Below are 27,671 nucleotides of genomic sequence, written 5' to 3'. Positions count from 1 at the left end.
GTTGCAAAGAGTCAGACATGACTGAGCAACTGAACTAAACTGAGGTAGAGAGTTTCTCCAGGATCAGACCTTAAAAGATGGGCTAGCAGTTCTTTATTTCAACTTACATTCTAAGTACATTGAACCTTGGTCAGGAGTCTATGAGGAAATCTGTGTGCTCTTGGTGACAAGGTCACAAGTTTCCTTGCATTGTGTAAATAGGAGTTGCATAATCTAAGACATAAAAACAGTGATCCCAGAGAAAAAGACAAAATTGATAAACTGGGAAAGAGAGACTTCATAGTTCCAGAAAACTGGAGAATCAGAGGAGACACCAGGAAGATGTACCAAGCATGGTTTATCATTATTTGTTGGGGGATTACAAGATTATTGTTTAAGTAAGGTGATTCCGCCTTATTTATCAGTTTGTTACCTACATTTTTGTCAATATTTATGAAGGAGACTTTGGATTATATGTCCTATGACTTCCTTTAGTTACAAAGAAGCAGAACTGCTAAAACATGTTGAAATAACCTCTTGGAGAAACTGTGTTTAATTCCCCCTTGACTGGCAGTTAGAAAGGTCTTCCTGAGATGGAATGGTCTGAGAACACACTCCCCAGTGACACATGTTGGTAAGAATCTGAAAGGAAAATGTGATGTTAGAGGTGCCTAAGGAAAGACGGAAGGGTGATGATGGATAGATAAGAGGTGTTAGCTGGGATCATACTCCTGTTAAAATGATCTGAATCAGGATGAACCTGGTGGTCCAAGGGTTAAGACTCAACACATCCACTACGTGAGGTGATGATTCCACCTGCGGTTGGGGAACTAAGATCCCTGGTTGTGGGGGAAAAAAAAATACAAAGTAGAGATTCTTTGGCTATTTAAGTGACCTTGATAGTAACTAGATGTATAGAGTTAGGAAATTTCTTTTTTTTACTTTAAATTCTACAAGTACAAGAAATACAGTCTTTCTTTTCCACTTCCTTAGAAACAATTGAGTCAATGAGTAAATGATATATCACAGATTAGATAGATAAAGGATGTCTTGAAGGGGAGAGATGAACAGAATTGCTCACATGCCTTTTTCAGAACGAGGGTAAGGGGCATTTGGATGGAACCTCCTCTTAGCTATAAGGAGGACAGAGCCCACTGTGGAGCAGGAAGAGGCGATAAACACTTTGTTCTGACGTGTTCCTCCCCTCAGAGAAACAAGAGGTTTTCCGAAGGTCTCTTCAGAAGTATTTTTAACTTTGTTAAATCACACACTCAGCTTAGCTTTGGAAAATAAATTTTAGACTATCTCGTAAATGTTGAGGAAACAGCACAGGAGTTGGGATATGTACCTTGGACAGCTTATCCCAGCTTTACCTCAGGATACAAAGGTAAATAAATATTCCTGGCCCTGGAATATCAGAGTGTATTGTGATATCTCACGCCCTCTAAATGACACATGTCCAGATCCTCTTAAGCTTCTCTTAAAGCAATCCTGATGATAAAAAGTAACACAATGATATGACAGCTGATCCCTGCCAAACAGGATACTGAAGATGACTTCTGTGTAACCTTGGGCTTAGGAGGAACAACCATTGGTTCGTGGCATGTCACACCAACATAAGGATCCTATAAAAAGTGGCACAATTCCCATCCTCTCCAACCACTGGGACACACTCAGGCTTGACAGACGTAGGACCACGAGAGACAAGATGAAGGTTCTGTTCCTGACTCTTCTCCTTGGTGTGGTTTGTGCCGCCCAGGAAAAAGAAGTTGAGCAAAATCCCTCAGAGGTACCAGGGATGGTCTAATCTGGGAGGGGGCCTTGGGTGTGTGGATATGTGTGTCTGTCCCTTTTGTGGTTTTGCTATGCGGACCCACGAGCCGATCCTTCTCCCTTCGACTCAATACTGCTCCATTAACTGACTCCAGACCTGCTCCATTTCATCTCTGTATCATCTCTATTGTGTATTAACTGACTCTCATGCATTTTTACTAGTCTTGTAACAGAAAAAAAGAGGATCAGCCAAAAAGCTGTTGATTTTGAGCTCTTGTATTTGACATGAGAACCCAAGCTATCTCAGAAATGTCTCAATTCCTTCTTTTACTCTGAGTCAGTTTTGCTTTATTTCATAAATCCTGCTTTGTCCAGTCAAGGCAGATAATGTGTGCTGACTTGCACTGGGGATGGGGAACTCATGACTGATGATGCTGGATGAAATAAAAAGACAAGGACTACACTTTCTAAGGGGAAATTTGCTTTCAGCTCTCAGGACAGTGGAGAACAGTGTACATTGGATCCACTGACCCAGAGAAAATCCAGGAGGATGGACCATTCAGGACTTACTTCCATAAAATTGTGTTTGATGATGAAAAGGGCACAGTAGACTTCTACTTTTATGTCAAGTAAGTAAAAATAACCAAGAAGGAAAACACATGCAAAAAAATCAGACACAACTGAGCAACTATCACACACACGCACAAACACACTTTTGAATTTTCATATGGCTAATCTTTCTGAAATCAACTTTATTGAAGTGAGCATGTGGCTTGCTAGGTTGTTTCAGAAGTGTCTGACTCTTTGCAAACCTATGACCTGTAGACCACCAGGCTCCTCTGTCCGTGGGGATTCTCCAGGTAAGAATACTGGAGTGGATTGCCGTGCCCTTCTCCTGGGCATCTTGCCAATCCAGGGATTGAACCTGCATGTCTTATGTCTCCTACATTGGCAGGCGGGTTCTTTACCATTCGCACCTCCTGGGAAGCCCATGAGCAATCATTATATGCAGCTTTGTGGAAGGCATAAGGCTTTCCCGGTGGCTCAGATGATGAAGAATTTGCCTGCAATGCAAGAGAACTGAGTTTGATCCTTGGCTCAGGAAGATCCCCTTGAGAAGGAAGTGGCAACCCACTCCAGTATTCTTGCCTGGAGAGTCCCATGGACAGAGGAGCCTGGTGGGCTACCATCCATGGGGTCGCAAAGAGTCAGACGTGACTGAGCAACTAATTCTTTCTTTTGTGGAAGGCATAGTTCAACGTGTTTTGACAGGCGCACATCTTTTTCGAGAACTCCACTGTGCAGACACAAAATTTCTCCATCTCTGCCAAAACTCTCCTTTTCTTCAAAACTAGATATCTATCCACTGAGCCATAAGTTAACAGTGGATCTGCTTATTGACTCCTCTCTTAGAACTTCCAATGACAAGATTACCCTGTGGGGATAAAACAAAGAAAATCCTAAGGATATGTCTACTTTTTTCATTGCTTCGACCACATTGTACATGTTTTGTTTTTCAGGCAGAATGGAAAATGGAAGAATGTGCATGTCACGGGAACAAAGCAAGACGATGGCACTTATAGTGTTGAGTGTAAGTATGACTGCTGCACTGCTCAGAGGACATTTGGGTAGAAATCTTGGCGCAATTGCCTTCAACAACCCCACACACCTGAAGTCTACTCCTACTAACAATTAGAGGGGTGAGCCGGCTCCAGTCCTTAGGATATTCAAGCACTTCGCTTGGTCATGAGACAACGATTCACACAAGGCTTGGAGGTCTCCTCCCAATCAAGAGTGTTAGCTACTGAGAATAACAGGTGTAGACCTGTATTTCATACTGTTCTCAGACAGTTTACAACAGCCTCAGGAATTGATGTCTCAAGGGTCTATCTTGAGTCTTCACATCAGGTCACATTTTTCAAACAATTTTAAACATCTTAATCCATCCAAGGTACAGAGGATGAACTTGAACCCAAGGAAATCATCTTGAGTTCAACCATAAAGGAAACTGTTGGTCAAAGCAGTAGGGATGCTGGCTAAGATTTTTAAGTTCTTTATAATGGCCCAAAAATACCTAAAAAATTCCTAATTTTAAACGTCCTAGTTCAGTTCAGTCGCTCAGTCGTGCCCGACTCTTTGTGACCCCATGAATCACAGCATGCCAGGCCTCCTTGTCCATCACCAACTCCCGGAGTTCACTCAGACTCATGTCCATTGAGTCGGTGATGCCATCCAGCCATCTCAACCTCTGTCGTCTCCTTTTCTTCCTGCCCTCAATCCCTCCCAGCATCAGGGTCTTTTCCAATGAGTCAACTCTCCACATGAGGTGGCCAAAGTATTGGAGTTTCAGCGCAGATGGTAAACATTCTAAGTGAAGTGAAGTGAAATGAAGTCACTCAGTCATGTCCAACTGTTTGTGACCCCATGGACTGTAGCCTACCAGGCTCCTTAGTCCATGGAATTTTCCAGGCAAGAGTACTGGAGTGGGTTGCCATCCTTCTCCAGGGGATCTTCCCAACCCAGGGATCGAACCCAGGTCTCCCACAATGTAGGCAGACGCTTTACGATCTGAGCCACCAGGGAAGCCCCCAAATGTCCTAAGGGGTACATATTTTACTATGATAAAAGAACCAGCATGTGATAAAAACCCGTGCTTATATGATGACAACCCAGTGCTTATATGGTGAACACAAATCAGTGACATTTATGCCCGAAAAACTTTTCCTGGATGGCTTTTAATATTTGAAAACTTTTACATTATACTTTTATTTTCTTACTCTGATATTAGTTTTTGCTTTGGCTAAATCTCAGGGCTTCCACTGTCTTTACTTTTCTCCAGCTTTGCAATCCATTTTAGCTGCAGTTTTTACAGTGTGACTAAAGAAGGGAGAGGTAGATTATAACACCTTCTTGTAAGGTCTCTTGGGGACCAGCAAGTGCTACCCCCCAAGTGTGTTTTGAGGGCTGTGAGGTGTACCCACATCAAGCCCCGCTCCTTAGTAATGGCCTTGATGGTGACCTGACGCCCATAAGATAGGTTGGCTCTCACTGTCCCGTCGCCTTCGTTAACGTCACAGCCAATTTAGTGATGCTGCAATGCCCACCTTGCTGAAGCCATGCTCAACCACAGGCAGTCACTGATAATCTCAGGACCTGCATCATCTGACTTCAGTTGTCCCAGGGTGACTCCAGGCTCTAGACTCATGGTGGGCTTGGGCACATTGCATGTAACATCTAGGAGCTCTGAGACTATGAAGCTGCTTCGGTCACTATTTTTTCTGCTTCTCCATCACACTAATAATTTTCAGTGTTTCACTTTTTAATTTTTATTTTTATTTTTACTTTATTTTACTTTACAATACTATATTGGTTTTGCCATACATTGACATGAATCCACCACGGGTGTACATGCGTTCCCAAACTTGAACCCCCTCCCACCTCCCTCCCCATAACATCTCTCTGGGTCATCACCGTGCACCAGCCCCAAGCATGCATGGCGTTGGCATGTTTCAGGTACAAAGGCGGGTAGTTTTACCTCCTGTCTTTCTTAGGGATTACTATTAGGTGTGATGGAAGCCAGGAGGGACAGAATGGACACAGACAGTTTAGACATAACACACAGTAAGTCAGAGCTGCTTCTTGTTCAGAAACATGGGGCAGAGTGGACGGGCAGGGCAGAGAGGAGGGGCAGCCCTCCAGGTGGGGATGGAGCTCATTGCCTGCACGTCCCAGAAGGTGAATTGTCTTCACACCAACGGACATGTCATATTCCAAGCTGAGAGGCAGAGGAAGCACAATAACTAATATCAAGTGTTCCTAAAGTTGCCTGGCACAGTCTAGGCACTCGAGAACACACTTTTTTTTTTCTTTCATTAACTATTTTAAAAAATTTGATAATTACAATTTTAACTGCATATTATTATTTCAATAGCAGCTCTATAAAACATCTCAAATTGTCCCAAATTTCTTTTTTTTAAATTTATTTTTAATTGGAGGATAATTGCTTTACAATGTGATGTTCCTTTCTGCTGTACAATGTCAATCAAGTATATGTGTGCATACATCCTTCCCCCTTTGAGCCTCCCTTCCCTTCCCCCGTCCCAGCCCTCAAGGTGATCACAGAGCACCAAGCTCAGCTCCCTGTGCTATCCAGTAGCTGCCCACTAGCTGTCTGTTTTACACATGTGGCACCCCACTCCAGTACTCTTGCCTGGAAAATCCCATGGACAGAGGAGCCTGGAAGGCTGCAGTCCATGGGGTCACTGAGGGTCGGACACGACTGAGCGACTTCACTTTCACTTTCATGCATTGGAGAAGAAAATGGCAACCCACTCCAGTGTTCTTGGCTGGAGAACCCCAGGGACGGGGGAGCCTGGTGGGCTGCTGTCCATGGGGTCGCACAGAGTCGGACACGACTGAAGCGACTTAGCAGCAGCAGCAGCAGTATATATACATGTCAATGCTACGCTCTGAAATGGTAAGTTGATTTTGGCCCTAAACAAAAATCAGTTCCATGGTTGGAATAACAGAAATAAAAATAATTTTGGATCTTGGATTTGACAATACATGCCTTTTTTTTTTTTTTTTAAACTGTTGGGTTCGTTAGAGCACTTGTCGTAGAAGACAGCTGAGTAAGAGGGCAAAGAGGGACTGGTTAGTTGTGTGAGAAGTTGGGGCTAAGGAAAAGTCTTGACTGTTCCTGCCCTCCTTGCTGCCATAGCAGCTGCAGGATTCAGCCCACCCATGGAGTGAAACACACATCAGTACAGGATGTACTATTGCTATGACTCTCAATTCACCGTGATGAATCTAACTGAAAATAGATGAAGGTGGAGTCTTATATATATGCGTATTCTCTCTCTCACAGATGAGGGTCAAAACGAATTTAAAGTTCTCTCCGTGTCGAAAACGCATCTGGTAGCACATAACTTCAACGTGGATAAACAAGGCAAGGAGACAGAATTGACCGGACTATTTGGTATGCGTGACATCCTCCTATGTACATCACCACTGTCATGTAGAACTTCCATCGTCAGTGCTCTTATCCATCAAATCATTCAGTGGTGATGATATCTATTATGCAGCCCACAGAACCTAGATCTTTCTGTTCATGGTGACAAGGACCCTGGAACAAAATCTACCAAGAAAGAGGAGCTCAGAGGGGTTGAGGAGATCATATCATCAGACATTTCTAAATAATTCCCATTTGCTGAAATGAAAAATAACAAATGAGTTTCAGTGCACATAGTTTTTTGTTTAAATTTTTCATTGAAGGAAAATTGTTGTGTTGGTTTCTAGTTTTGTTTTTTTTTTAAAAAATCACACTTTAATTTCAAGATATGGCTATAAGGAAACTATTCTCATTTGTTGAGTTTATACCAGTTTCTCAATTGACTCTAAGACTTGGAACAGAAACTTTTACTTTTAATCTTTCTCCTGTGCAATTTTTCAAATGCACTGCTATTGTGAACACTGACATAAGCCCAAATATCTACACAGGAGCACTGAGAGGAGTGTACACCATTGGAACAACATACGTCTAGTTAAGGAAAGGTTCTGAGCAGAATAGTGGGTTAATTAAAGGATAAATCATCTCCCATTTTCATGTGTGATGAGATGACTGCATGTCTATCAAGGGAGAACTCTGTTTTTTATTTGAGTCAGAACAAGACCTCAGTGGCAGGTATAGTTACTCGGAAGATGGTCAGCAAGAAGGTCAGTTCCATACTGCGATGGATGAAGCCCCCAAATCCCTGAAACTCCTGTGAGTCTTTGGGGTACTCCTGCTGATGCTGGGGTGGGGGTCTAGTTACAGAGTTGGGTGGGGATTAGTTCTTAAGACAGACAGAAGACATCTGAGTCATGAGATGGTAACTGCTTGAGGCTTAATTTATATCAGGTGAAGATCTGACTTGGACACTCCACTTCTTGTTCTGCATTCAGAATGGGTTCTGAGGGGCAAAATTCTGCTTTCTATGTGGTGTTTTTCAGTTAAATTCAATGTTGAAGATGAAGACGAAGACTTGGAGAAATTCAGGACCGAAGACCAAGGAAGTGACAGGAAATATGTTGTGACTTTCGCCGAAAATGGTAATGGAATTCTATTTTTTCCTAACTCTATTGTTCACCTTATATGCAAATATACTATCAGGAAACAAATCAATTTATTTGATATCTATTTCTCCATAAATATTATTTTATATAATCTGTTACTTAAAAAAAAAAGGTCTTGGAAATCCTGTGGAGTGGTACTAATTGGTGGATCTTTCTTTCCTGTCCATTTGATTTTCCCCCAGAAGACCATCTTCACTCCGAGTGACAAGGTCTGAACAAACATCAGTGTAAGTGAAAATAGTCTTTTACTAATACTGTTCCATTAAATAAATCAATAAGGACACATGGTGATTTCATATCTGCCAAATTTGTAGATAACAATAATTTTTGGCCCCACAGCTTACATTTGATCAGTAGAGAAATATCTCTGTCATAGCAGGTAATTCCTCTTCTCTCGAGCCATATTAAATTGCCATTTGGGTGGTTGATTCATCCTGAGCAGCTTTGATGAGAAAGCCTTATCCTGCAGAAATATTGCAGACAAGAGTCATCAGGGAGAAGCAGGAATGATCACGAGTTGGTGGAAGCTTAACTAGTTTTCCCCTCAATCCTGACTTCGTGGTTGGCCACATACATCCATCCTCTAAGAGAAACATGATTGAAGGGTGCTCATGTTGACTACAAGACAAGTGTTCAGTCTCGTATAATTCTGACAGAAGCAGAGGTCTTCCAATCACACTGTCTGAAACATGCGTTGGAATTATATTCCCCTTCGCAAGATGATTTTCTTAAAGTGAGATTTTTAAACGTTCTAGACTAAGACAGCCTCAGGAAATGACACACATCTAGGATAAAGTGTGGCTTTTAATTTTCTCTTGAGAAAGAAAAAAATAAAAAAATAAGAAAGACAAAAGCAAAGACAAACACTAGCTTCCAGGCAAATATGATAACAAAGATGTTTGGTACATATATTCAATGGAATATTACTCAAGTCATAAAAAAGAACTAAATACTGTCGTTTGTAGCCACACAGATGGACCTAGATATGATCAAACTGAGTGAAGTCAGAAAGGGAAAGACAAATATCACATGACGTCACACATATGTGGAATCTAAAATATGACATGTGAAAATCACTGTCATGTCTGAGTCTTTTTGACCACATCGACTGTAGTCCATGAAATTCTCCAGGCCAGAATCCTGGAGTGGGTAGATTTTCCCTTCTCCAGGGGATCTTCCCAACCCAGGGGTCAAACCTAGGTCTCCCACATTGCAGGAGGATTCTTTATCAGCTGAGCCACAAGGGGAGCCCAAGAATTCTAGACTGGGTAGCCTATCCCTTCTCCAGGGGATCTTCCCAAACTTAGGAATCGAACTGGGGTCTCCTGCATTGCAGGCAGACTCTTTACTATCTGAGCTGTCAGGGAAACCCAAAATACGACATGGAGGAACTTATTTAAAAAACAGAAACGGGGTCACAGAGTCAAATAACAGACTTGTGGTTTCCAACGAAGAAAGGCTGGAGAAGAGATGGAATGAGTACTTGGAGTTAGAAGGTGCAGGCTACGATATACAAGATGGGTAGATGAAACAGTCCTAAAGTATAGCACAGGGAACTATATGCAATCCTCTTGAAAAACCTACATGAGAAAAGAATCTGAAAAAGAATAGATATATGTATGTATGTATGTATATATGTATAAACTCACCACTTAACACATGAAACTAATTCACCATAGTTAATCACTATACTTCAATATAAATTCAATTTTTGAAATTTATTTCTTCAAGACCCTAAAGACAAAACTTGGAGAGTTAGAGGAATGCACTCTAATCACAGAACCTGAATGTGCATTCTGAAACCATTCTTCCTATAAAGGATCATATAGATAAAAGGTCACCTCATATGTACATCCTGGGGAAAATTCCACATGGAACCCCACCTACATCAGAGATGTGGAGTAGTGAGGTCCACCAGGATTCTGACACTGGATCAGCTACCAGCTTCTGTACCCTGGACAACCTACTGCTTGAGGCTCACCCCATCAGCCTTCACACAGTCAAGTCTACTAAAGTGTTCAGTCCAGTTCAGTTCAGTTCAGGCACTCGGTTGTGTCCACTCTTTGCAGACACAGAGTGTCCATGAACTGCAGCTCCCTGTCCATCACCGACTCCTGGAGTTTACTCAAACTCATGTCCATCGAGTTGGTGATGCCATCCAACCATCTCATCTTCTATTGTCCCCTTCTCCTCCCGCCTTCAATCTTTCCCAGCATCAGGGTCTTTTCCAGTGAGTCAGTTCTTCACATCAGGTGACCAAAGGATTGGAGTTTCAGCTTCAGCATCAGTCCTTCCAATGAATATTCAGGACTGATCTCCTTTAGGATGGACTGGTTGGGTCTCCTTGCAGTCCAAGGAACTCTCAAGAGCCTTCTCCAACACCACAGTTCAAAAGCATCAGTTCTTCAGTGCTCAGCTTTCTTTATCAACTAAACATTTGGTCCTGTTTTATTCACCTACAGAAATAGTCATGGAGACCAGACACGTCCTCATTTCCATGGAATCAAGATCAACATGAAGACGACTTCTCTGGTTCCTGATTAACATTATCCTTCTGTCTTCACACTCACACTCCCTTTCTTTTCTCATTTCTCCTGGTCACTAATCACTTCCTGTCTGGTGGTGTTTGATTTCTGAAGGTTTAAATAAATTGGTTCAATTTATAGTCAAGTTACGTGTGTTTGTACCAAAAGTCCCCATTTTCAAACACCCAAAAATGCACATTAAATTTAACTATCCAGAAACATATGCCTTTAGTAGAATAGGTGTTCCACCAGAGGCAATTCTGAGGAGGAGTATACAGAGATTCCTAGAGGCGTCCAGGGGAGAGGGGGAAAAAGAACAAGGGATAGGGACAGGGTTATGGATCATCTTAACTGCAGTGGGAAGGGGTAATCTGGTCAAGAAAGATGTCAAGAAAACATCGTATTCATTATATGGAAGGGAACTGTGTTCCAGTCTCTGATCTTCATAGAGAGAAAGTATAAGATGCCATGGGCCACAACGTAAGAGAAACGTATATCCTGACAACACCAACACTTCTGCAGTTGAGCTGAAGATACTTCTTAATGACTTGGATCCCTAGGAATCAAAGCTAGGTGCAAATCACGTGCACCTAGGTCAATTCATAGTATCATGAAGTCAGTGCAGTGCTTGGAGGAACAAGATGATTAACAGCTCAGGCAGGAAGCGGTCACTGTTTACAACATCTAAAGGTGTACTTTGGCCACCTCATGCAGAGAGTTGAGTCATTGGAAAAGACTCTGATGCTGGGAGGGATCGGGGGCAGGAAGAGAAGGGGACGACAGAGGATGAGATGGCTGGATGGCATCACTGACTCGACGGATGTGAGTCTGGGTGAACTCTGGGAGTGGGTGAACTCTGGGAGTTGGTGATGGACAGGGAGGCCTGGCCTGCTGTGATTCATGGGGTTGCAAAGAGTTGGACACGACTGAGCGACTGAACTGAGCTGAACTGAAAGATGTTTCTTCTAGCCTCTTATGCTTCAAAGAGCGGTAGGTGTTAGTAGTTGGAAGGAGAGGCCATTCCCACTCTCGTGGGGAGAGCACACTGATCAGATCTCCTTGTGGTTTACAATCTACAAGATCGAGTACCATTGAGAAATAGAACTTTTGGGGCTTGCCTGCTCATCCAATGGTTAAGAATCCACCTGTGGATGCAGGGGACAGGGGTTCGATCCCTGATCCAGAAAGATCCCACATACCAAGGGAAAACTAAGCCAATGGAACACAGCTACTGAGTCTGTACACCTGGAGCCCATGCTCCAAAGAAAAGGTACCACAAAGAGGAGCTTGGTCACTGCAGCTAGAGAGTAGCCCCCATTCCCTGGAGCTAGAGAAGGCCTAGGCAGCATCGAAGACCCAGCACAGCCCAAAATTAATCATTAAATCTTTTTTTTTAATGATGCAAATGGTGATTGCAGCCATGAAATTAAAAGACTCCTTGGATGGAAAGTCATGACCAAGCTAGACAGCATATTTAAAAGCAGACATATTACTGTCAACAAAGCTCCGTCTAGTCAAGGCTATGGTTTTTCCAGTGGTCATGTATGGATGTGAGAGTTGGACTATAAAGAAAGCTGAGTGCCGAAGAATTCATGCTTTTGAACTGTGGTGTTGGAGAAGACTCTTGAGAGTCCCTTGGACTGCAAGGAGATCCAACCAGTCCATCCTAAAGGAGATCAGTCCTGAGTGTTCATTGGTAGGACTGATGCTGAAGCTGAAACTCTAGCACTCTGGCCACCTGATTAGAAGAGCTGACTCATTTGAAAAGACCCTGATACTGGGAAAGATTGAGGGCGAGAGGAGAAGGAGATGGCAGAGGATGAGATGGATGGATGGCATCACCAACTCAATGGAAATGAGTTTGGGTGGACTCCTGGAGTTGGTGATGGACAGGAAGGCCTCATGTGCTGTGGTTTATGGGGTCGCAAAGGGTCAGACACGACAGAGTGACTGAACTGAACTGCCATGTAATATTTCTATGGTGAGTATTTTTACCCATAAAATCAGTATGTGCTGACAATACCCATTATGCAGTCTACAAGGCCTGTCGCTTTATGTTCTCTGAGTCAAATCCTAGAAAATAATCTACCAAGAAAGAGTAGCTCCGGGTGGAGAGCAGAGGCAGAATCAGATCAGCAAACATTTCAAAATAACTCCCACTTGTTGGCATTAAAAAATGAAATTTTACTAGAAGAGATTTTTTTCTTCTTTTTTTTTCACATGCCAACAAATTTCAAGCCAAGGTTGAGGCTGTCCTTAACTAGCTCATTTTATATAGTTGTAAAATGCATTCTTACCCTTGGAACAAAAACTTTTATAATGAATCTTCATCCTATTCAGTTATTCAAATGCACTGGTTTTATGAACACTGACATCACCCCAAATACCTACATAGATGCACTGAGAGGTGTGTGTACCACTGGAACAATATATGTCTGTTTCAGAAAAGGTATTGGCTAGAACACTGGGTTAATTGAAGACTAAACCATCTCCCATTATTACGTGAGATGAGGAGACTGTGTATGTGTCAGGGGAAACCCTGTTCCCTATTTATTAGGGTCAGAACAAGACCTGAGTGGCAGGTGCAGACACTAGGAAGTTAGTCAAGGAGCAGGTTGGTTCCATACTAAATCCATGGAGCTCCTGCAAGGTTTGGGCGTCCTGCTCAGGACCCTTGTTTGGTCTAGTTACAGAGTAGCCCTGAAATTAATTGTTAAGACAGACAGCTTACATCCGAGTCATGGGAATTGGTTGCTGTTTGAGGCTTAATTTATAACAAGTGAAGATCTGAATTTCATACTCAGCTTCTTGTTCTGTATTCAGAACTTTCTCTGGGTGCTCAGGGGCAAAAATTCTCCTTTCTGCATGGTATTTTTCAGTGAAAGGAAGTGATGTTGAAGATGAAGGCTTGGAGAAGTTCACGGAGTTTGCAAGAAAGAGAGGGATTAAAGAATAAAATATAGTGGATATCAAGAAAAGTGGTAAGGGAATTACACTTTTTCCTAACTACATCATTTATTTAGCATGTAAATATGCCATCAAGATACAGTTGAATTTATTTAAAACTCCTTCCTCCAAGAATAAACTTTTACATAATCCCCAACTTATAAAAACAGAAAAACACTGGAAATATTGGAGAATGCTTGTAAAGAATGAATCTTTTATTTCTTCCCCTAGATAACTGTCCTCCCGGTAAAAAGAAAAAGCCTTCATAATAACTTCAGTGTAAATGAATGTTTGTGTGTTTGTGCTCCGTTGCCTCTGACTTTTTGCCTCCCCCCCCCCCCCCCCCCCCCCCATGAACTGTAGCCTGCCAGTCTCCTCTGAACATGGGATTCTCCAGGCAAGAAAACTGGAGTGAGCTGCCATTCCCTTCTCTAGGGGATCTTCCTCACCCAGGGGTTGAACCTGGGTCTCTGGCATTGCAGGCTATACTGTACAATCAAATATACCAATAAGGACACATGGTGGATTTCATATATGCTAAATTTAGCAGGTAGCATTTTTTTCTGTCCCAATAACTTACTTTCTAGCACTAGAAAAATTTCTCTGTCACAGTAGGTAACATCTCTTCTCTCAGTTCAGTTCAGTTCAGTCGCTCAGTCGTGTCCGACCCCATGAATCGCAGCACGCCAGGCCTCCCTGTCCATCACCATCTTCAGGAGTTCACTCAGACTCATGTCCATCGAGTCAGTGATGGCATCCAGCCATCTCATCCTCTGTCACCCCCTTCTCCTTCTGCCCCCAATCCTCCCAGCATCAGAGTCTTTTCCAATGAGTCAACCCTTCGCATGCGGTGGCCAGAGTACTGGAGTTTCAGCTTTAGCATCATTCCTTCCAAAGAAATCCCAGGGCTGGTCTCCTTCAGAATGAATTGGTTGGATATCCTTGCAGTCTGATGGACTCTCAAGAGTCTTCTCCAACACCACAGTTCAAAAGCATCAATTCCTGGAGGGATGTTATGGGGAGGGAGGTGGGAGGGGGGTTCATGTTTGGGAACGCATGTACACCCATGGTGGATTCATGTCAATGTATGGCAAAACCAATACAGTATTGTAAAGTAAAATAAAGTAAAAATTAAAATTAAAATAAAAAAAAGAAAAAAAAAACCAAGAAAACAAAAGCATCAGTTCTTCGGCGCTCAGCCTTCTTCACAGTCCAGCTCTCACATCCATACATGACCACAGGAAAAACCATAGCCTTGACTAGATGGACTTTTGTTGGCAAAATAATGTCTCTGCTTTTAAATATGTTATCTAGGTTGGTCAAAACTTTTCTTCCAAGGAGTAAGCGTCTTTTAATTTCATGGCTGCAACCACCATCTGCTGTGATGTTGGAGCCCAAAAAAATAGTCTGACACTGTTTCTACTGTTTCCTATCTATTTCCCATGAAGTGATGTGACTGGATGCCACAATCTTCGTTTTCTGAATGTTGACCTTTAAGCCAAGTTTTTCACTCTCCTCTTTCAGTTTCATGAAGAGGCTATTTAGTTCCTCTTCAGTTTCTGCCATAAGGGTGGTGTCATCTGCATATCTGAGGTTATTGATATTTCTCCTGGCAATCTTGATTCCAGCTTCTGTTTCTTCCAGTCCAGTGTTTCTCATGATGTACTCTGCATATAAGTTAAATAAGCAGGGTGACAATATACAGCCTTGGCATACTCCTTTTCCTATTTGGAACCAGTCTGTTGTTCCATGTCCAGTTCTAACTGTTGCTTCCTGACCTGCATACAGATTTCTCAAGAGGCAGGTCAGGTGGTCTGGTATTCCCATCTCTTTCAGAATTTTCACAGTTTATTGTGATCCACACAGTCAAGGGCTTTGGCATAGTCAATAAAGCAGAAATAGATGTTTTTCCGTAACTCTCTTCTTTTTCCATGATCCAGCGGATGTTGGCAATTTGACCTCTAGTTCCTCTGCCTTTCCTAAAACCAGCTTGAACATCAGGCAGTTCACATTTCACGTACTGCTGAAGACTGGCTTGGAGAATTTTGAGCATTACTTTACTAGCATGTGAGATGAGTGCAATTGTGAGGTATTTTGAGCATTCTTTGGCATTGTCTTTCTTTGGGATTGGAATGAAAACTGACTTTTCCAGTCCTGTGGCCACTGCTGAGTTTTCCAAATTTGCTGGCATATTGAGTGCAGCACTTTCGCAGCATCATCTTTCAGGATTTGAAATAGCTCAACTGGAATTCCATCACCTCCACTAGCTTTGTTCGTAGTGATGGTTTCTAAGGCCCACTTGACTTCACATTCCAAGATGTCTGTCTCTAGATGAGTGATCACACCATCGTGATTATCTGGGTCATGAAGATCTTTTTTGTACAGTACTTCCGTGTATTCTTGCCACCTCTTCTTAATATCTTCTGCTTCTCTTAGGTCCATACCATTTCTTCCTTTATTGAGCCCATCTTTGCATGAAATATTCCCTTGGTATCTCTAATTCTCTTGAAGTGATCTCTAGTCTTTCCCATTCTGTTGTTTCCCTCTATTTCTTTGCATTGATTGCTGAAGAAGGCTTTCTTATCTCTCCTTGCTATTCTTTGGAACTCTGCATTCAGATGCTTATATCTTTCCTTTTCTTCTTTGCTTTTTGCTTCTCTTCTTTTCACAGCTATTTGTAAGGCCTCCCCAGACAGGCCTTTTGCTTTTTTACATTTCTTTTCCATGGGGATGGTCTTTATCCCTATCCTCTGTACCATGTCACGAACCTCATTCCATAGTTCATCAGGCACTCTATCTATCAGATCTAGGCCCTTAAATCTATTTCTCACTTCCACTGTATAATCATAAGGGATTTGATTTAGGTCATGCCTGAATGGTCTAGCGGTTTTCCCTACTTTCTTCAATTTAAGTCTGAATTTGGTAATAAGGAGTTTATGATCTGAGCCACAGTCAGCTTCTACTCTTGTTTTTGTTGACTGTATAGAGCTTCTTCATCTTTGGCTGCAAAGAATATAATCAATCTGATTTCGGTGTTGACCATCTGGTGATGTCCATGTGTAGAGTCTTCTCTTGTGTTGTTGGAAGAGGGTATTTGATATGACCAGTGCATTTTCTTGGCAAAACTCTATTAGTAATTGCCCTGCTTCATTCTGAATTCCAAGGCCAAATTTGCCTGTTACTCCAGGTGTTTCTTGACTTCCTACTTTTGCATTCCAGTCCCCTATAATGAAAAGGACATCTTTTTTGGGTGTTAGTTCTAAAAGGTCTTGCAGGTCTGCATAGAACCATTCAATTTCAGCTTCTTCAGCGTTACTGGTCGGGGCATCGACTTGGATTACCGTGATATTGAATGGTTTGCCTTGGAGACGAACAGAGATCATTCTGTCATTTTTGAGATTGCATCCAAGTACTGTATTTTGGACTCTTTGGTTGACTATGATGGCTACTCCATTTCTTCTAAGGGATTCCTGCCCGCAGTAGTAGATATAATGGTCATCTGATTTAAATTCACCCATTCCAGTACATTTTAGTTTGCTGATTCCTAGAATGTCGATGTTCACTCTTGCCATCTCTTGTTTGACCACTTCCAATTTGCCTTGATTCATGGACCTGACATTCCATATGCTAAATTTAGCAGGTAGCATTGTTTTTTTTGTCCCAATAACTTACTTTCTAGCACTAGAGAAATTTCTCTGTCACAGTAGGTAACATCTCTTCTATTGAGTCATATTAAGTAGCCAGTTGGTGGCTGATTAATACTGAGCAGGTTCGGTGAGAAAACCTTAGCCTGCAGGAATCGTGCAGACCAGAGTCATCAGAGAGAAGCAGGAATCCCCACAAGTTGGTGGAAACTTGCCTTCCCATCAGTCCTGACCTCACAGTTGTCCACACACATCCCTCCTCCAGGAGAACTGGGATGAAAGAGAACTCATGTTTTCTTCAAATCCACTATTTAATCTCACATAATTCTGACAGGACCAGTAAAGGCCTTTATCGTATGGTCTGAAACATGCGTTTATATTTCCCCTCAGTAGGAGATTTTGTCTTAGTGCAATCTTTAAACTTTCTAAGCTATAAAGCAGCTTCAGAAAATGACACTGATCTAAGCTAAAGTGCAGCTTTTATTTTTCTGTTGAGATAAATGGAAGAAATAAAGCAAATAAAAACACCATCTTCCAAGTGTATATGGTAAAAAGAAAAGCTGTAATACATAGGTACAACAGAATACTCTTCAACCATAAAAAAGAATAAAATAGTACTCCTTGTAACAATGTGGATGAACCTAGAGATGGTCATACTAACTGCCTGAATATTGAATGTAATTTGCTGTTGTATCCGACTCTTTGCGACCCCATGGACTGGAACCCACCAGGCTCCTCTGTCCATAAGATTCTCCAGGCAAGAATACTTGAGTGGGTTGCCATTTCCTTCTCCAAGAGACCTTCATGAACCAGAGATCGAACCCAGGTCACCCACATTTCAGACAGATTCTTTACTGTCTGAATCCCATGCTAAGTAATGTAAGTCAGAGACAGAAAGATAACTAGCATATGATATCATTTATGTGCAGAGTCTAAAATACAACACAAATGAATTTATCTGCAAAACACAGACTCACAGACATAGACCACATGCTTGTGGTTGCTAAGCGGCAGCGAGAGAAGGATTGGGAGTTTCAGATTCACAGAAAGATAAAAACTATTGCATACAGGATGGATAGACAAAAAGGGCCTACTGTAGAGCACAGGGAAGTGTATTCATTGTCCTGGGATAAACCATAATGGAAAACAATGCAAAAGAATATATACATGTGTATATACACATATACATGTGTATGTGAATAACTTTCCTGTAGAGCAGAAAGTAAAACAGTATTGTTAATCAACTATAATCGAACATAAAATTAAAAAAATGATTCTTGAAGCCCCCAAAGACAAAACTTGTGGAATCAGAGGTGCTTACTCCAATCACAGAGTCTGTAAACCATCTTAATTTGAACATTACCCATGAACGTGCATTCTGTAATCATTACTCCTAGATTGCATCCAGTACATAAAAGGTCCCACCTTATGCACATCCTGGGAAAAATTCCACAGGGACTCCAACATCACAGAGATGTGGAGTACTGAGGATCACCGGGATTCTGACATTGGATCAGCTACCAGCTCTGTACCCTGGACAGCCTGCTGCCTGAGGCTCACCCTGTCAGCCATCACGCGGTTGACTCTAGTAAACCTTTGGTTCTGTTCTACTCACCTACAGAAAGAGTCCCTGAGACCAGACCCATCCTCGTCTCCATGGAATCAAGATCAACAACACGAAGATGACTTTCCTGGTTCCTGAGTAACACGATCCTTCACTCTTCACACTCACACTCCCTCTCCCATCTCCTCTCTACTGGTCAGTTAATCATGTCCTGCTCAAATGTATTTGATTTCTGAGGGTTTAAATAAACTGATTTAATATCATCCCTGCACATGTGTGTCTGTGCAAAAGTCACTTGATCTAAAACACACAAATATAGGCGTTAAATTTTACTATCCAGAAACATATGCCTTTAAGAGGATAGATGGGTTTCCCTGGTAGCTCAGTCGGTACAGAATCTGCCTGCAGTGCAGGAGATGTGGGTTCGATCCCTGGGTTGGGAAGTTCCCCTGGAGAAGGGAATGGCAACCCACTCCAGTATTCTTGCCTGGAGAATCCCATGGACACAGGACTGTGATGGGATATAGTCCACGGGGTTGCAAAGAGTCAGACATGACTGAACAACTAACACTTTCACTTTTAGGAGAGATATTCATCAGAGACAATATTCATCTGCAGGATTAATTAGAGATGTCCTAGAGGTGTCCGTGGGAGAAGGAGAAAAGGAAGTAATCCATCATTGGACAGGGGACAGGATTATGGATGCTCTTGCTCTAGTGAGAGGGGCAGTCGGGTGAAGAGAGATGTCCCCAGAAAGCGTCTTACTCATGTTAGGGAAAGCAACTCGTGTTCGGCTTTACTAAGATGTACGCACAGAAAGTGTCAGAGGACATTGATCATAACTGAGGGAAAATGCCTCTTCTGAGAGCACCAACATTTCTGCAACTGAGCTGAAGGACTCATACTTCTAAACGACTGCAACAGAAGGAATCAAAGATGGGGCAGCAGGTGACACTTGGGAGCAAAATGAGGCAGCTGTAACTGGTCCACATTCCAGGATCTAAAGATGCTCTTCCAGCCAGTTATGGTTCAAACAGCCGTAGACAATAGCATTTCCAAGGATTGAAAGGACTTTCCCATGGCAATGGGCAGAGCACACTGACAGAGGTATTTTGAATGCAACGGATCTAGTGAGCACTCGAGATATAGAACTTATGGGGCTTCCCTGGTGGTCCAGTGGTAAGGAATCCACCTGCTTTGCAGGGTGCTCACGTTCCATCCCTGATCCCAGAAGATCCCACATGCCATGGAGAAACGAAGCCCATGCCTGACAACTACAGAAACGCGTATGCCCAGGGCCCCTGCTCCCCAAGTAGAGAAGCCGCCACAGTGAGAAGCCTGCATCCCACAATTAGAGAGTAGCCCCTGCTCGCCACAGCTAGAGAAAGCCAGGGCAGCAGCTAAGATTCAGAGCAGTCAAAAATAACATACAACTATTTTTTTTCCCTCAAAAACATAAAGATACAGAACTTATTTAAAATGGTGGACAAAAGTTTAAAGATCTGCTCCAAGTTCTAGGTAAACATTACAAGACCTAGTGATATGTAACAGAATAAATGTTTTACTTCCTACATAGTCATGACCTCCAAATGAGCTACAACTGGTCAATGTCAAAGGTACCAGAAATGAATGTTTCCATGGCTTGAAACAGTCGCTCAGTCATGTCTGACTCTGTTTCTAGTTACCCCGTGATATTTATCTGTTGGATTTGTGGTGATAATTTGTTTTTTCCTACTAATATTGATAAAACAAATACACATATCTGTATATATGCATGTATATATACACACACGTATGCATATGTTATTTCACAGTTTATGGCTTGTTTATGCCAGGTCCTGACTTTCAATAGCCCTTAAGAGATTCACCCCATAACTGTTCTGTTGCCTCTTGTCTATCCACCCATCCAATCCAGCATTTGCAGAAGTACTGTGAAGACCAGAGTCAGAGCTCCAACTGTATACACTCTGCTTTACAAGCAGCAGAACTTAAAGAAAGCCCTTGACTACCATTACTATGAACTAAGCAAGGCTGTGGTTTTTCCTTTGGTCATGCATGGATGTGAGAGTTGGACTGTGAAGAAGGCTGAGTGCTGAAGAATTGATGTTTTTGAACTGTGGTGTTGGAGAAGACTCTTGAGAGTCCCTTGGACTGCACGGAGATCCAACCAGTCCATTCTGAAGGAGATCACCCCTGGGATTTCTTTGGAAGGAATGATGCTAAAGCTGAAACTCCAGTCCTTTGGCCACCTCATGCGAAGAGTTGACTCATTGGAAAAGACTCTGATGCTGGGAAGGATTGAGGGCAGGAGGAGAAGATGACGACCAAGGATGAGATGGCTGGATGGCATCACCGACTCGATGGACATGAGTCTGAGTGAACTCCGGGCATTGGTGATGGACAGGGAGGCCTGGCGTGCTGTGATTCATGGCGTCGCAAAGAGTCAGACACGACTGAGAGACTGAACTGAACTGAACTTAACTAGAGAAAGTCATGCATAAATACGTGATCACATATTAAAGTATTTTCCATCTTATTTTGCTATTTAATCTCCTAGTCAGAATCAGGTTCTTCTGACAGATTAAATTCTATATACTCAGGAAAACCATAATTCTAAAATGTGTATGCACCCCAATGTATGGTTGTGTGAGTTGGACTGTAAAGAAAGCTGAGTGCCGAATAAATGAAGCTTTTGAACTGTGGTGTTGGAGAAGACTCCTGAGAGTAACCCTTGGACTGCAAGGAGATCCAGCTAGTCCATTCTAAAGGAAATCAGTTCTGAATACTCATTGGAAGGACTAATGCTGAGGCTGAAACTCCAATATTTTGGCCACCAGCTGCGAAGAACTGACTCATTGGAAAAGACCCTGATGCTAAGAGATTGAGGGCAGGAGGAGAAGGGGATGACAGAGGATGAGATTGGTTGGATGCCATCATCAACTCAATGGACAGGACTTTGAGCAAGCTTCAGGAGTTGGTGATGGACAGGGAGGCCTGGCATGCTATGGTCCATGGGGCCGCAAAGAGTTGGACACGACGGAGTGACTAAACTGAACTGAACTGAACCTGAATGTTCACAACAGCACTCTTTAAGATACCAGGACATGGAAGCAACCTAAACACACATCAGCAGAGGAATGAAAAGAGATGTGGTATATAAACATCTATATGTGTATATATATATATATATGCACACACACAGAATGGACTATTACTTAGCCTTTTGCAGAAATGCAGATGGACCCACACACTATCACACCGAGTGAAGTTAGAGAGAGCAAAACAAACACTGTATAATAATCCATATATGTGAAATCAAGAAAAATAATGCATGTGAATCTATTTCCAAAATAGGAGTAATGACCATAAATGTAGAAAAAATGTATGGACACCAAGGGAGCAAGAGGGGTGGGATGACCTGGGAGTTTGGGATTGACACATACACCTATTGATATTATATATAAAATAGATAATTAATGAGAACCTACTCTATAGTAAGGAGAAGGCAATGGCACCCCACTCCAGTACTCTTGCCTGGAAAATCCCATGGACGGAGAAGCCTGGTAGGCTGCAGTCCATGAGGTCGCGAGGAGTCGGACACAACTGTGAGACTTCACTTTCACTTTTCACTTTCATGCTTTGGAAAAGGAAATGGCAACGCACTCCAGTGTTCTTGCGTGCAGACTCCCAGGGACGGCAGAGCCTGGAGGGCTGCTGTCTATGGAGTAGCACAGAGTCGGACACGACTGAAGCGACTTAGCAGCAGCAGCAGCAGCAGCAGCAGCACTCTATAGCACAAGGAAGTCTCTACTCAGTGTTTTGTGGTGACCTAAATAGGCAGGAAATCCACAAAAGAGGGCACACATGTTCACGTATAGCTGATTCATACTGCTGTAGAGCAAAAACTACATAAGAGTGTAAAGAAACAATAGTCCAACAAAATGTTTAAAAATTCTAGAGATGTACACATGCTTTTCCCTTAACCCACAAACATTAACATACTGGAGAGCAGTCTTTGTTTTACACATACCTGAGAACTAAAGTATAAACAGAATTGTAGTTCTGTGTATTTCAAGTACTATTATATTCACAGATCACATTGATTCATCAAGAACTAATGCATGACTCTAATTTTTCTATTTTCCACTATCACTGTGCCACAGCTGCTAGACTGTTAAATTTATTTCTGAATGTTCCAACGTTGCAATCAACAAATCAGTTAATGGTTTTTATGTGTATCTATTGTTTCATAATTTATTTTTTTTTCAGAAATAAATTTTAATCTGAGCACCGGGCACTCTTGACAACACAAATTGACACAAAAAATTAAAAATCACATGTATTAAAGGAATGTATGTGATTATACGTGTGTGTGTGTGTGTGTCTGTGTGTGTGTCTGTGTGTGTGCTTCTTGTTGTTCAGTCTCTCAGTAATGTCCAACTCTTTGTGACCTCATGAACTGCAGCATACTGGGCCTCCCTGTCCATCATCAACTCCCAGAGTTTACCCAAACTCATGTCCATTGATTCAGTGATGCCATCCGGCCATCTCATCCTCTGTCATCCCCTTCTCCTCCTGCCTCCAATCTTTCCCAGCATCTGGATCTTTTCCAATAAGTCAGCCCTTTGCATCAGGTGGTCCAATACTGGCGATTCTGCATCGGTCCTTTCAATGAATATTCAGGACTGATTTACTTTAGGATGGACTGGTTTGATCTCCTTGCAGGCCACTGAACTCTCAAGAGTCTTCTCTAACACCACAGTTCAAAAGCATCAGTCCTTCAGTGCTCAGCCTCTTTATGGTCCAGCTCTCACATCCATACATGACTAATGGAAAAGCCACAGCTTTGACTATATAGACCTTTGTTGGCAAAGTAATATCTCTGCTTTTTAATATTTTGTCTAGGTTGGTCATCACTTTTCTTCCAAGGAGCAAGCATCTTAATTTCATGGCTGCAGTCACCATCTGCAGTGATTTTGGAGCCTGAGATAATAAAATCTTCATAATTTATTTAAATGGAATCCCTTATCAAAGTGAATGTACCTCTGGGGACAACCCTGGCGGTCCAGAGGTTAAGACTTTGCCTTGCAATGTAGGGGGTGTGGGTTCAGTGCCTGGCCTGGGAGCCAAGAACCCACATGTGTCATAGCCAAAAACAAGCAAACAAACAAACCAAAACCAAACCAAACCAAACCAAACCAAAACAAAACAGAAGCAATATTGTAATAAATTCAACAAGACTTCAAAAATGCTGCACAGGAAAAAAATCACAGAAAAAAATGAAATGCATTTCTAGAATTTTGATAGATGCAACAAACCAAGGGGTCCTTTCAAAACTGTGCATGTGCTGGTCTCAAGTCCTCTGGGTTCTTCTCACAGAGTCACACTGAGCTCACTCTTCCAGCTAACCCTGTAAGGTCACTCGAAACCTTCCCTATGGAAATATTCCCTCTGTCTGAAATTAGACCTCAAACACACTCTGAGTTTCCACCTATCTTTGTTTATTTGTTTTCCCCATGTAACATCTATATTTTACTTACAATGTGTATGCAGCATTTCCTCTTGTAAATGTATTTTTAACTGGAAGGCTGTTGGTTACAGTGCTGGCTTATTTCTGCGGTACTGCAGCGTGAATCAGCTATACGTATACACACATTGTGTCTGTCTTGAGCCTCCCTCCCACCGCCATCCCACACCTCTCAGTCATTACAGATCACCCAGCTGAGCTCCTTGTGTGGTATAGCAGCTCCCCACTAGCAATCTGATTCACATCCAGGCAAGGATACTAGAGTGGGTAGCTTTTCCCTTCTCCAGGGGATCTTCCCAACACAGGGATCGAACCCAGGTCTTCCTGCATTGCAGGCAGATTCTTTACCAGCTGAGCCACCAGGGAAGCCCAATTACTTGTTAGGTTGAAGCCCAATTACTTGTTAAGCTCTTGGATATTCTGCCGCCTTTCACAGCAAGGCTGCTGACTGGATGATGTACCGAGTCTGTCCGCTTCTTGTTACATTCTCAGGCTTAGGCAGTTGTAGGCATTAAACTTGTAATTGCTGAATTCGGGACAAAGCATGGAGAGGGGGAATCCTACAGAATACACATTCCTTACGATGTACATGTAGGTAAAAGTTTGCAGCACATTGTACTGAACTTAATCTCTAGTCTGTTCCTGTCAGGAAAAGGAGAAATGAAGACATTCTGGAAAAAATGAAACTTTTGTCTCATTTGGCGCACACACCTTGAGAAGGGCGAAAACTGAGGTTTACGCTTCCTGATGCTGGCTTTGGGTTCCAACCTGGTGCTAGCTAACAGACACCAATGATAAGAGTAGGATCTGGGGGGAATCTTAACTCCTATACAATTGTTATTAATAATGAAACATATTGATCAAGGACTACAGCCAAAGGCTGACTGCCTGAAATACCCACAAAGGAATACACACACACACAGAAACGGCCTGAAACACACACACACGGAACTGGAAACAAACAGACACCAACGGATAAATACCAATTCAGGAACAAAAAAACCAAAAGTACACAGAGGTGAGTCACAATGGAAATTTCCTCAAGGAACCTGTCCTCTCTGATATCTGAGTGATATTTGTTTTCACCAAGAAATGCCCCGTCTTGTACACAGGTTGCCGAAATTTGCCCGCTGAGAACAAAAACCCCCGAGGAAACAGCCCGACTCACTCAATCACCAGCTCTAGCACTGGAGGTTCAGCCAACATCAAACACGAAGACCAAGACACTGCGGAAGTGACTCACCAGGGAATGAAGACCGCTTATGAAAAAAACACGGGATGATGAAGGGGGAGGAGGAGGAGTGAGGGAGTGTGGGTCTTTGACACTGGAGGGGGCAGCATGTCCTGTAGAAAATCTATAGCTTCCTACAAGGACTCAGGTTTCATTCTGGGTCAGAGCAGCTGGTTAACTCAGGTGATCCAGGCATTTTCAGCCTCCCAGTGATGGACACGACTGGATAATTCTCTGTGAGCTACTGGCCTGAGCGTTGCAGGCTCTTCAGCAGCCTGATTCATCTCTAATGACCAGATGGAAGGTGTCAACAGCCACCTCTCCCAGTGACAATCAGAAACATCTCCATACGAAAGTGTCTCTCCTGGGAGCCACCGCGTGTCTGGCGGAGAAGCAATACCCTAAAAGCAGCCTTGGGAAAGAACTTTCCAGGTCTGGTCAGACCAAAGCTGCTGGTTAAGAACAGAGAAATCCACCCGGGGCAATGGTACGGCAGGGAACTTTTAAAAAGGGGACAAACTTTGAGAAGACCTCCTTCTGAAAAGTGTGTGGTTTGAAACCAGAAGTGATGGCATCTCCTGGGCTGCTTGTTAGAAATGCAGGTTCACCATTTGAATCAGTTCTAATGAGGTGGAGGAAACTGGAGCCTAGAATACAGGGTGAAGTAAGCCAGAAAGAAAAACACCAACACAGTATATTAATGCATACATATGGGATTTAGAAAGATGGTAACGATGACCTTATATGTGAGACAGCAAAAGAAACACAGAAATGAAGAACAGATTTTTGGACTCTTTGAAAGAAGGCGAGGGTGGGATGATTTGAGAGAATAGCATTGAAACATGTATATTATCATATGTGAAACAGATCACCAGTCCAAGTTTGATGCATGAACCCGGGCACTCAAAGCCGGTGCACTGGGATGACCCTGAGGGATGGGATGGGGAGGGAGGTGGGAGGGGGTTCAGGATGGGCTCACATGTACACCCATGGTGATTCATGTCAGTGTATGGCAAAACCCACTACATACTGTAAAGTAATTAACCTCCAATTAAAATAAGTAAATTGATTAAAAAACAAAAAAGAAATGCAGGCTCAGGCTCAACACTAAACAAGCTCCATCAGAACCAGCGGCGTGTGTCACCTTGTCTGGGGTCACCGAGCATCTTCCTCTTTGAGAATCACTGTATAGAGAAGGTCACCAACGTAGATCTCAAAAACTGTGCTTGTGGGACTTCCCTGGTGATCCAGTAGCTGAGAACCTGCCTCCCAGTGCTGGAGACCGCAGGTTCAATCCCTAGATGGGGAACTTCGACCCCACACGCTCCAGGGAAGCTGAGTCCACATGATGCACTCCTGAGCTTGTTAACTGCTGCAGAGAAATAACAATTCTGACCCAGGCTGGAGCTCTTTCGATCACTTGCTTTTCACTGCTGCTGTTATTATAATCATATATAATCAAAGTCAAAGTTGTTAGTCAATCAGTCATGTCTGCCTCTTTGTGACCCCGTGAACTGTGTAGCCTGCCAGGCTCCTCCATCCATGGGATTTCCCAGGCAAGAATACTGGAGTGAGCAACTGTTCCCTGCTCCAGGAGATTTTTCCGACCAGGGAAGGAACCTGCCTCTCTTGTATTTCAGGAAGATTCTTTACCACCTGAGCCACCATGAAAGCTCAATGATGCATAACGACCTGCCTCAAAGGACACTACCCCTCTGCGTGATTATAAACTCAAGTGCCTTTCTTCAGTTTGTAGAGAGGTCATCTGAACCTGACCACCTGTGAGTGGCTACAAAAAAGAAGAGATAAACACACCCCTTTCCAAGGCTGCTCCTTCCCAGAGATGCCTTGCAAGACTGAAGACACACGTTACGTCACTTCCTCACTACCTCTCACTCTTTGTTGTGCCCTTTGGTGTTAGTTCCTCATTGCTTCTCTCCATCTGACTCTATAAAAGAACCTGGCATCCAGAACCCAACAGGATATCTGCCCTGAGATTTCGGTCTGCCATCTTCTCGGTCAGCTGGCTTTCCAAATGAAACCATATTCCTGGCTTCAGTGCGTAGTCTCCAGATGCAGTGGCCTGCTGTGTGGTGACCAGACGGAGCTTGGACTTAGCCAGAAATCTGCCTTAGCCAGCCAGGAGCCGCGATGCTTGAGGCTAGCCGGCCATGATCAGAAAATATTTGGGCAAGACCCTGTCTGCGGAGATCATTTGCCCTCAGGACTTCCGTGCAAATGAGGCACATATTGGTTCAAGCAAATCACTGACCTCACTTACCCCTGGTCGCTGCCTTCCTGGCATGACTATGCAGACTTCTCATTCTGCCTTTCCTGGTGCCTTCACCTCTTTCCCCTTCAGTCCACA

The 27,671-nt window shown here is 42.9% G+C and overlaps 1 protein-coding gene across 1 annotated transcript; it reads left to right on the top strand.

The window, feature by feature from the left end:
- Positions 1 to 1,582: 1,582 nt before the first annotated feature.
- Positions 1,583 to 25,354, top strand: LOC105605670 (odorant-binding protein-like). Its single transcript, XM_042241953.1, has 6 exons — positions 1,583 to 1,768; positions 2,242 to 2,381; positions 3,273 to 3,343; positions 6,620 to 6,730; positions 7,744 to 7,842; positions 25,185 to 25,354. The coding sequence occupies exons 1-6, from the start codon at positions 1,583 to 1,585 to the stop codon at positions 25,352 to 25,354; spliced, it is 777 nt and encodes a 258-aa protein (XP_042097887.1).
- The last annotated feature ends 2,317 nt before the right edge of the window (positions 25,355 to 27,671 follow it).

Source organism: Ovis aries, chromosome X (assembly GCF_016772045.2).
Source record: "Ovis aries strain OAR_USU_Benz2616 breed Rambouillet chromosome X, ARS-UI_Ramb_v3.0, whole genome shotgun sequence".
In the NCBI taxonomy this organism is placed as follows: domain Eukaryota; kingdom Metazoa; phylum Chordata; class Mammalia; order Artiodactyla; family Bovidae; genus Ovis; species Ovis aries.
The sequence above is the reverse complement of the archived record's forward strand: the minus strand, read 5'-3'. Positions and strand labels throughout refer to the sequence as shown.

Bases quoted from the DNA above. Each gene is read 5' to 3' on its own strand.
- LOC105605670 (XM_042241953.1), top strand. From the start codon at position 1,583: ATGTCACACCAACATAAGGATCCTATAAAAAGTGGCACAATTCCCATC. The intron at 1,769-2,241 runs GTACCAGGGATG...ATTTGCTTTCAG, and splicing joins TTGAGCAAAATCCCTCAGAG to CTCTCAGGACAGTGGAGAAC. The intron at 2,382-3,272 runs GTAAGTAAAAAT...TTTGTTTTTCAG, and splicing joins GACTTCTACTTTTATGTCAA to GCAGAATGGAAAATGGAAGA.